The 15,600-nt window shown below is 42.6% G+C and overlaps 1 protein-coding gene across 8 annotated transcripts in view; it reads left to right on the top strand.

Annotated features, from left to right (window-relative positions):
• Positions 1–15,600, top strand: part of LOC140650550 (polycomb group RING finger protein 3-like) — a 187,929-nt gene that overhangs the window by 92,566 nt on the left and 79,763 nt on the right. For 7 of the 8 annotated variants that reach the window (XM_072859013.1, XM_072859015.1, XM_072859012.1 and 4 more), the window contains 5 exons: positions 7,460–7,556; positions 10,239–10,294; positions 11,310–11,420; positions 13,374–13,462; positions 15,254–15,391. In XM_072859013.1, the coding sequence (XP_072715114.1) occupies positions 7,460–7,556; positions 10,239–10,294; positions 11,310–11,420; positions 13,374–13,462; positions 15,254–15,391 (491 nt within the window). The remainder of the gene's footprint in view (positions 1–7,459; positions 7,557–10,238; positions 10,295–11,309; positions 11,421–13,373; positions 13,463–15,253; positions 15,392–15,600) is intronic. The other variant, XM_072859016.1, reaches the window with a different exon arrangement.

Consider the following 15,600-nt stretch of genomic DNA (forward strand, 5'->3'; position numbering starts at 1 on the left):
TGCTGCTCTGTAGTATCCATTTTAACAGTTTTTACCTGTATACTAAAGACCTTTCCTCATTTAATTTTCTGATTAAAGTCTAATTGTAGTGTATTTTGTGAAAGTGAAAAGTTAAATTGCATTTGAATAAAATTATTCAATGCATATGACTTGAGGAAAAAAATTACTCTTTTGCTAAAGGTTTATTATCATAACACATTTTTCTTCTACATGCATCGATGATAAACAGCAAATTGGCTAGGTATCTTAATGGCATGCAGTGTCCATAACATCCTTCGTGAAAGCTGAAAAGTACAAGTAAATATGTGACTGACCTATTTGAAATGCTGTTCTAGTAACCGGGAATGGGACTGTATTCCAAATTTCAGCATGTTTTGTTACAAAGACTCCAACTAGACATAATTTTCTTACCATAGCTACAATGCATCACTTCTCAAAATTGAGAACAGTCACGAAAAATGTTCATTAAAAATGTTCTCTTCACCAGGCTGAACAACCCCAACTCTCTCAGCCTTTCTTCTTAGGAGAGGAGTTCCAGCCCTGTGATCATTTTCATGGCTCTCCTCTGGACCCGCTCTAACAGGTCCATATCTTTCTTGTGCTGGGGACCCCAGAGCTGGATGCAGTACTCCAGGTGGGGTCTCATGAGAGTGGAGTATAGAGGGGCAGAATGACCTCCCTCGACGTGCTGGCCATGCTTCTTTTGATGCAGCCCAAGATACGATTGGCTTTCTGGGCTGCAAGCGCACATTGGCAGCTCACGTCCAATTTTTCATCTACCAGTATATTCCCAAGTCCTTCTCTGCAGGGCTGCTCTCAATCCCTTCATCCCCCAGTCTGTACTGATATTGGGGATTGCCCCAACCCAGGTGCAGGACCTTGCACTTGGCCTTGTTGAACTTCATGAGGTTCGCACGATCCCACTCCTCAAGCCTGTCAAGGTCCCTCTGGATGGCATCCCTTCCCTCTAGGGAATCAACTGCATCACTCAGCTTGGTGTCATCTGCAAACTTGCTGAGGATGCACTCAATCCCACTGTCTATGTCATTGATGAAGATATTAAATAGTATTGGTCCCAGTACGGACCCCTGAGGGACACCACTTGTTACTGGATTCCACTTGGACATTGAGTCGTTGACTGTAACTCTTCAGACGTGGAAATACAACCAATTCCTTATCTATCTAACAGTCCATCCATCAAACCCATATCTCTCCAATTTAGAGGCAAGAATGTTGTGGGGGACTGTATCAAAGGCCTTACAGAAGTCCAGGTAGACTACGTCTGTAGCTCTTCCCTTGTCCACTGATGCAGTCACTCCATAATAGAAGGCCACTAGATTATTGCCCTTGCAATTTGCCCTTGCTGAAGCCATGTTGGCTGCCTCTAATCACCTCCCTGCCTTCCATATGGTTCAACATGTCTTCCAGGAGGATCTGCTCCATGATCTTATTGGGCACGGGGGTGAGGCTGACTGGTCGGTAGTTCCTAGGGTCCTCCTTTTTACCCTTTTTAAAAATGGGTGTGATGTTTCCCTTTTCTCCAGTCACTGGGGACTTCACCTGACTGCCATGACTTTTCAGATATGATGGAGCGTGGCTTGTCAACTACATCTGCCAGTTCCCTCAGGACCCTGGGGTGCATCTCCTCGAGTCCAATGGACTTGTGTATCTTCAGGTTCCTCAGGTGGTCTCGAACCTGAACTTCTCCTACGAAGGGAGGGACTTCGTTCCCCCAGTCCCTGCCTTGAGTTTCAGGGGCCTGAGGGATGTGGGAAGGGAGATTACCATTGAAAACAGAGGCAAAAATTGTATCACTTGTTTTTAGTTCCTTTTCTGGCCGACTTACCTGTAAAAGCCCTTCTTATTCTTCGCATCCCTTGCCAAATTCAGCTCCAACTGCGCCTTAGCTTTCCTGATCCCATCCCTATGTATCTGGGCAGTGTCCTTATATTCTTCCCAGGATACATGTCCCTGGTTCCACTGCCTACGCATTTCCTTCTTACACTTTAGTTTGACCAGGAGGTCCTTACTCCATCATGCTGGTCTCCTGCCTTCCTTGCCTGATTTCTTTCACATGGGAATCCAGAGTTCTTGCTCTCTCAGAAAAATGTCCTTAAAGAGCTGCCAGCTATGTTCAGCTCCTTTGTCCCTGAGGGCAGTTTCCAAGGAGGTCACATCCACTAGTTCCTTAAACAACGGAATGTTTGCTTTCCTAAAATTAAGGGTCCTGACTCTACTTTTCACCTGGCCCATAGCTCTCAAGGTTGTGAATCCCACCAGGGCATGATGACTACAGCCCAGGCTGCCACCAGTCTTGACCTCTCCAATTAGTTCACCTGTGTTGGTGAACAACAGGTCCAGTAACCCTTCTCCTCTGGTTGGGCTGTCTATCACCTGGATTAAGAAATTATCCTCGACACACTCCAAGAGTCTCCTGGACTGCTTGCATCTTGCTGTGCTGCTTTTCCAGCAGATGTCAGGGTGATTGAAGTCCCCCAGCAGGATCAGGGCCTGTGATTGTGATGCTTCCCATAGTTGAAGTAAGAACGCTTCATCCACAGGCTCCCCTTGGTTGGGCAGCCTGTAGTAAACACCAACCATGAGGCTTCCTTTGTTGGCTTGGCCCCTAATTTTAACCCATAAGCTCTCAACCTGTTCATCGCTGTTTTTCAAAGACAGCTCTGCACAGTCCATTCTTTTACATAGAGGGCAACCCCTGTCGTGGTTTCACTTCAGTTGGCAAATAAGCACCACACAGCTGCTCATTCACCCTCCCCCCCTGGTGGGATGGGGGAGAAAATCTGAAGAGCAAAAGTAAGAAAAATCATGGGTTGAGATAAGAACAGTTTAATAATTGAAAATAATAATAATAATACTGATGATGCTGATGCTGCTGCTGCTGATAATAAAGTGTAATGAAAAGGAAAACAAGAAGAGAGCGAGAGAGAGGAACAAAACCCGGGGAAAAAAACCAAGTCATACAGCCACTCACCACCCACCAACTGATGCCCAGCCAGTCCCTGAGCAGCGATCGCTGCCCCCCGGCCAGCTCCCCCCAGTTTATATACTGAGCATGATGTCATATGGTATGGAATAGCCCTTTGGCCAGTTTGGATCAACTATCCTGGCTGTGCCCCCTCCCAGATTCTTCTGCACCTGGCAGAGCATGGGAAGCTGAAAAGTCCTTGACTAATGTAAACATTACTTAGCAACAACTAAAACATCAATGTGTTATCAATATTATTCTCATAGTAAAATCCAAAACACAGCACTATACCAGCTACTAGGAAGAAAATTAACTCTGTTCAAATGAAACCAGGACAGTATCCACCCCTTATTCTATACCATCTACGTCATGCCCAGGTTCTACCCTTTCCAATACATTCCAATTAATCACCACCACTTTCCCTGTCTTTTGATATATACACACAGATATCATTCCCTTGGTCTATGGGCCATCCCTCTAAAATGTCCATTGGGTTCATTTAGTCCATGATTTTGGGCTCCATCTGTCATAACAGTCCTTCAGAGCAGGAGAGATGGTGTGTGGTGTTAGATTGTTGCATACTGAAGTCAGTTCTGGTTCCATCACTGCTGTACTTTGCTTGGTTTTATCAAAGTTCATTCTTCATTAATCTGGGTGATTCTTACTGTAATACTGTTGATAAGATATATAACAACCATAAAAGTGATGACATACAGTAAGTATTCTACAGTAATTAACATCATAACATACCATCAATAAACAATAGTTTATTGGTTATTCTCACCCAAAATCAAATCCCCTTGAGGTACACAGCGGACTTCCCCATCTTTTCACATGACCCACCAAGGGCACCCAGGTCCTTGAGCAAAAGCAATCCCACGAATGGGCTTGCCTTTGCCTGAGGCAGGAGTAACCCAGACTGTCTTCCCCAGCATATTTTTTACATGCACTACAGGGACTTGATCCCCTTCTACAGTACGTAGAAGTTTTGAATGGGCAGGGCCAGCTTGATTGGCAGATCCCCTAGTGTTGACTAACCAGGTGGCCTTTGCTAAATGTGTATCCCAATGTTTGAATGTCCCACCACCCATTGCTCGCAGTGTAGTCTTTAACAGTCCATTGTATCGTTTGATTTTCCCAGAGGCTGGTGCATGATAGGGGATGTGATATACCCACTCAATGCCATGCTTGGCCCAGGTGTCTATGAGGTTGTTTCGGAAATGAGTCCTGTTGTCTGACTCAATTCTTTCTGGGGTGACATGTCGCCATAGGACTTGCTTTTCAAGGCCCAGGATAGTGTTCTGGGTAGTGGCATGGGGTACAGGATATGTTTCCAGCCATCTGGTGGTTGCTTCCACCATTGTAAGCACATGGCGCTTGCCTTGGTGGGTTTGTGGGAGTGTGATATAATCAATCTTCCAGGCCTCCCCATATTTATTTTTCTCATTCAGCAATGTCTAAAGCCAGCTGGATGTCTTTTACTTCTCTAATTGGCTCGATTCACCTTCTCCCTCAGCAGTTTCTACAACTTGTCTTATAGGACTCCATACAGCAGCCTTCCACCTCTGATGCTTTCCTACAATACGACAGGACCCATCAGTGAACAGGGCATATTGCTTCTCATTTTCTGGTAGTTTATTGTACAGTGGGGCCTCCTCAGCACGCGTCACCTCCTCCTCTGGGGATATTCCGAAATCTTTGCCTTCTGGCCAGTCCATGATCACTTCCAAGATTCCTGGGCAACTGGGGTTTCCTGTTCGAGCCTGTTGTGTAATCAGTGTGACCCACTTACTCCACGTAGCATCAGTTGCATGATGTCTAGAGGGGACCCTCCCTTTGAACATCCAGCCCAGCACCGGCAGTCGGGGTGCCAGGAGGAGCTGTGCTTCAGTACCAACCACTTCCAAAGCAGCTCGAACCCCTTCATATGCTGCCAATATCTCTTTTTCAGTTGGAGTATAGTGGGCCTCAGATCCTCTGTATCCCCGACTCCAAAACCCTAGGGGTCGACCTCGAGTCTCCCCTGATACTTTCTGCCAGAGGCTCCAGGTAGGGCCATTCTCCCTGGCTGCGGTGTAGAGCACATTTTTTACATCTTGCCCTGCCTGGACTGGCCCAAGGGCTACTGCATGAACTATCTCCCGTTTAATTTGGTCAAAGGCTTGTTGTTGCTCAGGGCCCCATTTGAAATTGTTCTTCTTCTGGGTCACTTGGTAGAGAGGGCTTATGATCAGACTGTAGTTTGGAACATGCATTCTCCAAAAACCCACAACGCCTAAGAAAGCTTGTGTTTCCTTTTTGCTAGTTGGTGGAGACATGGCTGTTATTTTGTTAATCACATCCATTGGGCTCTGGCGACGTCCATCTTGCCATTTTATTCCTAAAAACTGGATCTCCTGTGCAGGTCCCTTGACCTTTACTTTGTTTTATGGCAAAACCGGCTTTCAGGAGGATCTGGACTATTTTCTTCCCTTTCTCAAAAACTTCCTCTGCTGTATTGCCCCACATGATGATGTCATCAATGTATTGCAGATGTTCTGGAGCTTCGCCCTGTTCCAGTGCTGTCTGGATCAGCCCATGGCAAATGGTAGGGCTGTGTTTCCACCCCTGGGGCAGTCGATTCCAAGTGTACTGAACGCCCCTCCAAGTGAAAGCAAACTGTGGCCTGCACCCTGCTGCCAAAGGGATTGAGAAAAATGCATTAGCGATATCAGTTGTGCCATAGCACTTGGCTGCTTTTGACTCCAGTTCGTATTGAAGTTCCAGCATGTCCGGCACTGCAGCACTCAGCGGTGGTGTGACTTCATTCAGGCCATGATAGTCTACTGTTAGTCTCCACTCTCCATTAGACTTTCTCACTGGCCATATGGGACTGTTTAAAAGGTGAACAAGTCTTACTGATCACTCCTTGAGTCTCCAGTCGCCGGATCAGCTTATGGATGGGAATCAGGGAGTCTCGGTTGGTGCGATATTGCCTCCGGTGCACCACTGTGGTGGCAATTGGCACCTGTTGTTCTTCAACCCTCAGCAACCCCACAACAGAAGGGTCCTCTAAAAGACCAGGCAAGGTGGGCAGCTGTTTAATTTCCCCCATCTCCAAGGCAGCTATACCAAAAGCCCACCGGTACCCTTTTGGGTCCTTGAAATACCCTCTCCTGAGGTAGTCTAGGCCAAGGATGCACGGAGCCTCTGGGCCAGTCACAATGGGGTGCTTTTGCCATTCATTCCCAGTTAGGCTCACTTTGGCCTCCAATACAGTTAGCTGTTGGGATCCCCCTGTCTCTCCAGAAATACAGATGGGATCTGCCCCTATATAGCTTGATGGCATTAGGGTACACTGTGCACCGGTGTCTCCTAGAGCTTTATACTCCTGTGGGTCTGATGTGCCAGGCCATTGAATCCACGCAGTCCAGTAAACCCGGTTGTCCCTTTCCTCCACCTGGCTGGAGGCAGGGCCCCTCTAGTCCTGGTCATAGTATTCGTTACCCACTTCTTTTACATACGAGTCAAGAGTTCCTTCATTAAAATCAGGAGTAAGATCAGCCCTTTTACTCTGCTTGGGGAACTGTCCACTGGAAACTGGAGCAGCAATTTTCCTGGAAGAACCCCCTTTGGTGATTGTTTTTCCTTGCAACTCACGTACCCGCGCCTCTAGGGTCGAGGTAGGTTTTCCATCCCACTTCCTCATGTCCTCTCCGTGGTCACACAGGTAAAACCATCGGGTGCCCCGTGGTGTGTACCCTCTATATCCTCTCTCTTGAGCAGAGGAACGCTGACTCCTAATAGCTGAGATACTGGTCCATACATGTGGAAAATAGGATCTGTCCTCTTTTAGTTGCTGGACCAGTTTCTCCACAGCTGAGGCAAGGGAGGAAGAGATACTTTCTTCTAGTGCTTCTCTTTGGGTTTTAGGCTCAGCCTTGCAGTTGCGGCAGGTGGACCCCATTTTCTTTCTGGAGGACACAGTCGCCTTATAGTTCTCAGAAGAAAAATGGCCCACTTACTTACTTGTAGAATGGTAATTCTTTTGAAAGATGTCATCCTTTAATTCCCTCGTGACCTCAAGCTTCTGGGTAGGCTTGCACAGCCACCAGTTAGTTGTGGTGACCATCAGGGCTGCAGCCTAAGCCTGCAGATGGGCAGAGCAGGGAGCAGCCCAACAAATGACAGTGTGCTGCCTTTTTCATGCAAACTGCCGATGTGGCTCCCAACCGATGCCATACTCTTGGTCATTAGCGCTCTCTAGGAGCCAGTTATATGCGGCTTCCCTGGGTTTGAACTGGCCATGGGGACCGCCAGCACCGCCCAACTCTTGCCCGCCCCTCTTGCAAGACCTGTCACCTGCCGGCCGGTCCCTCCACAGGCACAGCCCAAGGGTGTCAGAAACCTGCTCATACCCCTGGCGACCTCACAGGTGTCTTCAAACTACATCTTGTTTTATTTCTTTTTAATTATTATTGTTCTTGTTATTAGTCTGTAGAAGCTGCTTGGTGAAGTATTTGGAGGAAAACAACACCTGTCCAACATGTCGGATTGTTATACACCAAAGCCATCCATTACAGTATATAGGGTAAGTGTGCAGTATGAAAGGAAAAGCACAACTAGTTACTCTCTGGGCTGTACAAACCTGTCAAATACAGCACAATTTCTTTCTACGTTTTTTATTTGCTTATCAGTATTTTAAATATATATAAAGAAGCTTGAGTAGAAGATAGAAGATTTATATAAAAGAGGTAAGATATTGAATTCTGCTGTGAATTTGCAATTCTTTTGAAGCAAATCCTTTTCTCTTGAATCGGACAAACACAGTAGACTTTATTGTTTAATTCCTGAGTGAAGTTTAATGAGATTTAGTCACTTCCTGTTTTGTATGCCTGGATCGTAGAAGTTGCACATATGGAACATCTACATGAATTACACTTGTATTAAATCCTTAGAACAATGACTGGCAATTGGACAGTGGTTTTCAGTGACTGAGAGGGTGTGTTCAAAGACTTTGCAAATACACAGCATTATTGTTGATTTAGTCTTTCAAAGAACTGTTTAGTTCATAGGTGCAGATAAGAAAGTTGGTAGCAGAAAAGTTTGAGTAGTGACTTCAACATCTTGAACAGAACAGCCTCTGAAAGATTTGTGCCTACTTCTTTCCATTCCCATACAGGGCTCCCTTACTGTGTGACCTAAAATGAACAGGGTGTTGTACCATGATTTCCTTCTTTTTCAGTGTATTTTCTGTTTATTTGTACAGTACCTTTCTTTTTCTTCAACAGTTTCCTCTCATTTTAAAAATTTCAGAGATATCAGTCAAATGTTTATACCACCTGACTTGGCCGGATCTGCACTAGAGATTTGTACCATAGCAACTTTTATTGATAGAAATGTATTGAGACAGTGTGTTCACAGTAGCTGCTGTATGTTGTGTAGACTCTTGTCTACCTCCATGCAAAGTTTCTTTTAGTTTGTGGCACTGCTTCAAATGTGCATGTCTCAGTTCTAGTGCAGCTTTTGAATAAGTGGCTATAGAAAAGGAATGTGATTCTTTCTCCACTTTCACTGAGAATTGTGCATGTCCTATAAAAACTTTCTGAATTGCTCAAAACTGAGTCCCCTTCAAGAGTCAGAAATAAGATAGGTTTTTCTTATACCTTCTGAGAATGATGTAGAGACTGTACTAGAGTATATTTTGAAATATTATAAAACAGTAATGACAAATACATGCCAGTAGGCAAGAAGAAACAAACGGCACTTAAGACAACATGGTTGTCCTCTGTAAAGCTACAGGAATACATCCGTGTATTGGTTCAGAAGCCTGTTTTCCATGCTGCGAGGCCTGGGATCATAGCCTCAAATTGAGTAGTTAGAAGTGGATTTGACAGTTGTTTGTGGACACTGAATGCACAGTATTATGTCTTTTTAAAAATTGATCCCCTTCTTCAGTCTAGGTTCTTTGCTCTACTGCTTCAAAAAATGAAGATGCCCTCCTAGAGAAGTATTTTCCTCAGCTAGTTACAAAATACTGCTCCTTAAAGATCAAAACAGATAGCCTTTGTCCAACCTGCTTTTTGAAGTCTATGGTTTCTTCAATAGAGAATTAATAGGGAGGAACTTTGTATTATGCCTTAGTTACAAGAATCTGTGATCTAATTCATCCCCATCCATCTGGGGAATAGGCAAAACAAACACATCTCATGTTTCATCATTAAGAATGCTGTTAAATTCTCACCTCTGCTCTCATGCTGGTGGCTAAAATCATTTATTTAGATTGAAATGTTTTTGGAGATGTTCCTGCAATCTGTAAATGACATTTAAAAATCCTAACCTGAGAGTCAAAGCTGGAGTTTGGTATCGTAAACTCTTGTGGGGTTAATGCCCCGGTAGCAGCTGAGGCTGACATTTTAGCTTGTATTAGATTTTATTTATAGTTTGGAAGTCAGGGTAATGTTCTGGTCCTTTCAGGCAATGGCTTGTTTTAGAGTAATCCAGGAAATGGCAGCTTGTAGTTAAACTTTGGTTGAAAACATCAGTGTTTAGAATCTTAACCAGTCCTGCTTCCCCCACCATTTCCTTCCTTATGTGCTGGATCAGTCTGTCTTTTTTTGTTCCACCCTTTTTAGCTAGATGGGATTCTGAGCTATATCATGTTGCTCTTGGGTAAAATGCTGGATTATAAGAGCAAACACAAATTTTCTTTCCTTTGTTCTCTTCTTTGTTCTCTTCTTTTTTTTCCCTATAGGCTTTTTTCCTCATGTTTTTTAAAAAGCCCATACGGATAACTAAACAACCTAGCAACATGAGAGATTAATTAAAAGGGATAAGAAACAGTCTAATTTCTAGAAACAGAAAAGTGTCTAGTGTCTAGAAACAGAAAATTAAAAAAAAATTGCTTTTGTCAAAATTGTCAAGGAATTTTGAGAGTTATGTTAGATACACATACAGGTATATGGCATCTCTCACAAGATGCCATCCTTTGCATCATAAACACCATCCTTCCTAGCATCCTTCCTAGCATTTCTGTTAAACTTTTGTCAGTTTAACTTTTGTCAGTTCTTGTCTTAGCCTGAACCTTATATGCATTCCTTTCTTGTTACTGTTATCTCATGTTTGATATTTCAGTTATCCAAGATAAATAATTTTATTTCTTACAAGACTTTAGAGGTTTGTAGAGTTGATTTCATACTGAATCTCTTTAAGATAAATGTTTTGAATCAAGGTGGCTAATTTAAACCTTCAATTTTTCTTTTTTCCCTGCTAGTCATGATAGAACAATGCAAGATATTGTTTACAAACTTGTGCCAGGCCTCCAAGAAGGTAAGTTTTCTGGTATGACCTATTTTTACTGAATGTTAGATTTACACATAGTTCCTTTACATTAATGAAAGGAGGAAGTGAGGAAAATGTTCATGGGGGGATGAAAAATACCATCTTCACTTGTTCCAGTTCTAGCACTACTTTTCCACTCTACTTCAGTGCTTTTTTTAATTTTAGACTTGTACTAGCAGTGTTACTGAAAAAACTTCAGAAATGAAAATGCTGATGTTATTTCAGGGAAAAGTAACATTATGTAAACCTAAATAGCACTACAACTTTTTCATGTTGGCATTCTATAATTTGCATACATTCTTCTTTAATAAACTGTGTACATATTCATGTCTTTTTTGACAGCTTTGCAGAGTTCTCAGAGGTAAAATACTGATTTAGCATAACTTTTAGTTTCAGTGAATTTTTCTTCTCCTAAGATGTACTTAAATCCTTTGCTAGCAGGTACCTTTGCATTTGTGTTCTTATAATCTACTTTGATAATGAATCTGTTGAACTAAAGGAATGCTTTATAGTAATTGTTCAGTATTATTTTCCAGTGGTGTGTTGCTACTTTTATTTAAGTAGAATATTTCAATCCAATTAAGCTGTCAAGTGAGGACATTATCAGACATTTATAAGCAAGTTTAGGTAAAGAGATTATTTTAAAATTGTTTCTAGGATATTGAAAATCAGAAATATGGATAAAAATTCAAAACCAATATTTTGACAGAAATATTGAAGGGGGAAAAACACAAAGTATGGTATAGTATTTAAATTTATTTTATATGTAATAACAGAATGGTGTAATAATAGCTCTGCAAATGACTTGGTAGTATTTTGCCTCTTGAGAATAAGATCTGGGGTAACTCGATTATGGCAGCAAGAGCAGAGAAGTAGCAAAAAGTGCTAATACCACTTCCTGCCTGACCAGCTTCTTTTACAGAACAGAGGAGGGTTTTGGAATACCTTGATAAATATTGTGCTATAACATTATTAGATAACTAATATTTACAATTTTAAACAGCGGAAATGAAAAAGCAGAGGGAATTCTATCACAAACTGGGTATGGAAGTACCAGGGGACGTCAAAGGGGAGACATGCTCTGCAAAGCAACATCTAGATTCACATCGCAATGGTAAATGGTCTTACGTTTATTCTGTCTTCGGGTGGGGGCGCAGACTGCCATTAAGCTGCTGAAAGGATCTGTCAGAGGTAGGTGTCTAGCTAATATTTATTAGCACTCATAATTGCTGTATAATCATAGAATCATAGAATCATTAAGGTTGGAAAAGACCTCTAGGATCGTCTAGTCCAACCGTCAACCCAGCATCTCCATGCCTACTAAACCATGTCCTGAAGTGCCACGTCTACACATTTTTTTAACTCCTCCAGGGATGGTGACTCCACCACCTCTCTGGGCAGCCTGTTCCAATGCTTGATAACCCTTTCAGTAAAGAAATTTTTCCTAATATCCAATCTAAACCTCTCCTGACGCAACCTGAGGCCATTTCCTCTCGTCCTATTGCTTGTTACCTGGGAGAAGAGACCGACACCCACCTCACTACAACCTCCTTTCAGGTAGTTGTAGAGAGCAATAAGGTCTCCCCTGAGCCTCCTTTTCTCCAGACTAAACAACCCCAGTTCCCTCAGCTGGGCCTCATAAGACTTCTGCTCTAGACCCTTCACCAGCTTCGTTGCCCTTCTCTGGACATGCTCCAGCACCTCAATGTCTCTCTTGTAGTGAGGGGCCCAAAACGGAACACAGTATTCAAGGTGCGGCCTCACCAGTGCTGAGTACAGGGGGACAATCAATTCCCTAGTCCTGCTGGCCACACTATTTCTGATACAAGCCAGGATGCTGTTGGCTTTCTTGGCCACCTGGGCACACTGCTGGCTCATATTTAGCCGGTTGTAAACCAGCACCCCCAGGTCCTTTTCTGCCTGGCAGCTTTCCAGCCACTCTTCCCCAAGCCTGTAGCGTTTCATGGGGTTATTGTGACCCAAGTGCAGGACCCGACACTTGGCCTTGTTAAACCTCATACAATTGACCTCGGCCCATCGATCCAGCCTGTCCAGATCCCTCTGTACAGCCTTCCTACCCTCAAGCAGATCAACACTCCCACCCAATTTGGTGTCATCTGCAAACTTACTGAGGGTGCACTCGATCCCCTCATCCAGACCATTGATAAAGATATTAAACAAGACTGGCCCCAAAACTGAGCCCTGGGGAACACCGCTTGTGACCGGCCACCAACTGGATTTAACTCTGTTCACCACAACTCTCTGGGCTCGGCCATCCAGCCAGTTTTTTACCCAGCGAAGAGTACACCCGCCTAAGCCATGAGCCGCCAGCTTCTCCAGGAGAATGCTGTGGGAGACAGTGTCAAAGGCTTTACTAAAGTCCAGGTAGATAACATCTACAGCCTTTACCTCAAGAATATTGTACAAGGCTTGGTTGTGCTTATATATTGGACTATATACAAGAACTCACCACTTTGAACTCACCATCTAAGTGCAGTATTGTTTTGCATCACACTTGTTTATAGAATGTGTTCTTTTAGCTGGATGTAATGTGTTCCTGGTGAAGATCTTCAGTAGTATCTATGTGGGAACTCTATGATAAGAAAAGGTTACTTTTTATCCCAGTCCTGAATTGCATTAACTTCAGAAACTGCTGATGTTAAGTGTAATTTTGTGATAGAAATGGTGTGGTGGTTATACTTAAAATGTGTGTGTGTGTGCATTTATCCAAGGGCAAAAGAATTCTCAAATTTGTGACTGTCAGGAGAGCATATCAGTTTTACAGAATAGTGAATGAGCCCTGACAAATTTGTAGCAAGGTGTCTTGAACTGATTTTTTGGGAAGCTTTGGATTAGTGTCCACATGTCTGCTACCAAGAATAAAGCTGCTTTCCAACTCTTTTCCTGGTTAGAAGAGAAGCTGATCATGCTCTGACAAGCCTAAATACTTAAAAAACCAAACTCAAACAAAAAAAACCACAGTTGCTCTTATAGTCTTGACTTTGTTTCAGGATTACCTGTCATCTGTCTAATTTAATTATTGTAATGCTCTGCTTTATTCTGAAAGGTGAAACTAAACCAGATGAAAATTCAAACAAAGAAACTTCTGAAGAAAAACAGGAAGAAGATAATGACTATCATCGAAGTGATGAACAGGTGGGCTTACTTCTGATATAGGGCATTTCTTAGTTTTATTTTGTATTTCCACTTTATCTTTAAGTGATTTTTTTTTTTTTAATAAACTTTTTTCCCTCTGACAGAGACAAGATACAGTGTTCTCCCATGCTTTTGTGTAAACTTGAGCTTCATCTTTTTTATTTAGGTAGCTGTGGAGAAATTTGGTTTTGAGAATTTCATTAAGGTTTGATAGTTATAACTATTTCTGAGTTTCCTGAGTATTGGCTAAACTCTGTGTTGACTTTCATGTCAACTAGATTTCAAGTCATTTGGGCCCTTTATCTGAGAGTCTACTCCCATGCCACTCCAGTGCATCAGGACTGAATATGTTTCAATAATTAGAATGAAAAGTCTTTTTTTACTTAGTATTTAGTGTCAAGTTTTAAACACAAAACCTGTTTGAGTATGAAACTTGCTATTGGAATACACAAGTTACTGCCTTCATGTTTCCCTGCTAACTGTGTCCAAAGTAAATTAAATTTGGATTAATTTTCCATTTAATGATAGTGCAATGGTAGTATTCAGATGGATTGTGCTTTGTACCAGATCATTTAAGTGCACAGAATAAAACTTATCCTAAAGAGCTTACACTAAATAAAGAAAATAGATGATTGAGAAGAGGGAATTGAAGCAGAGATCAAAAGGCCATTTTTTCCCATATATTCTTTTGAACTTCAAAAATTTGTTACATCATCTGCATCAGTAAATTTTAAAGTTCAAAATATTGTTTTAAAACATGCCTTAAATATTAAACTATGTTACTGGATTCAGAGGTTAGATTAGAAATAGTCATTAAAAAGTGATAATGGTTTTGTCAGGGAGCAGCAAGGGCAGGCTGCTGCTCCATAGGGGCAGGCAAGCCAGGAGCCAAGAGTGACAGCAAGGTAGGCAGGGCACTGACCTCACCAACAAGGGGTGCAGTCCCACAATACCTGAATAAGGAGTGCATAGCAGCTCTGGTGACAGTGACCAGATTCAGCCACAGTCCAGTGATCACCAGGTAAATCTTTAGTGATGAGGCAGGTCCAAGGTTAAGCCAGAAAGTGAAATCAGCAAGTTAAAGTCAGGTCCAGAGACGATAGTAACCGACATCATACACAGTCCAGTGATCACCAAGCCAGGTCCATAGTGATGAGACAGGTCCAAGGTCAAGCCAGGAAGTCTAATCTGTGGGTCAGGGTCTAGGCCAGGCACGGGCATGGCTGCAATGTAGCTCATGCAGGGGGACCAACCAAGGGAGGGAGCTTCAGCTTAAATGATGCTGCTAAGTGGAGCAGAGTGAGCTCACGCTGAAAATTCTTCAAGCTTTTTCTCAACCAGCTCTTTCTTCACAATAGTTTCATGGTCATACAGCTGCTTATCAAAATTGGCCTGGGGCTCAGGCAACCAAACCCCCAGAGGGGAGGGGAATGAGCTCAGGGTCCTGACAGGTTTTCATATTAGATATCTCGCTTTGGCCTTGACCTAGGCTTCTTCTGAACTAGTTGTAACCTCTGCAGTTAGAATAAAGCTCTTGAAAAGGCAGCCCTAAAGTTCTGCCTTTAACTTTTGTCCAGATCCCTTTTGAGTTGAATGGTGCTTAACAGTAAGCTGACAAAATACTAGACAACCTTTTTTTTAATGACACTGCATGCATTTAGCTTTAAAGAATACTGGTATTCTACATTTTCACCTTTTTGTTGGACTAATAAATGCTGCATGTGAAATGCATAATGGGGACTGCAGAAAATTCTGTCAACTAGCCCTGACTGTGTTTGCTTTTTCCTAAAGGTAAGCATCTGCTTGGAATGCAATAGCAGCAAATTACGTGGATTGAAACGAAAATGGATCCGCTGCTCAGCACAAGCAACAGTCTTGCATCTAAAGAAGTTCATTGCTAAAAAACTTAACCTTTCTTCTTTTAATGAGGTAATGTTTTAATGTTTAAAAAATATTTTGCAAATGAAAGTCTTATGGATTATTTTCAAAACAGGGTCTTTCCTTCCAACCAGATTTTTAAAAAAACTGAAGCACACACTATTTCCTAATACAAAGGAATAGAAAATGGCTATTTAAGTTGAGGAGCTGAATGCAGACAAATAGGTTTTTCTCCAAATTTACCTCCCCCCTTTTTAATT

The sequence above is a fragment of the Ciconia boyciana genome, chromosome 4 (assembly GCF_034638445.1).
Source record: "Ciconia boyciana chromosome 4, ASM3463844v1, whole genome shotgun sequence".
In the NCBI taxonomy this organism is placed as follows: domain Eukaryota; kingdom Metazoa; phylum Chordata; class Aves; order Ciconiiformes; family Ciconiidae; genus Ciconia; species Ciconia boyciana.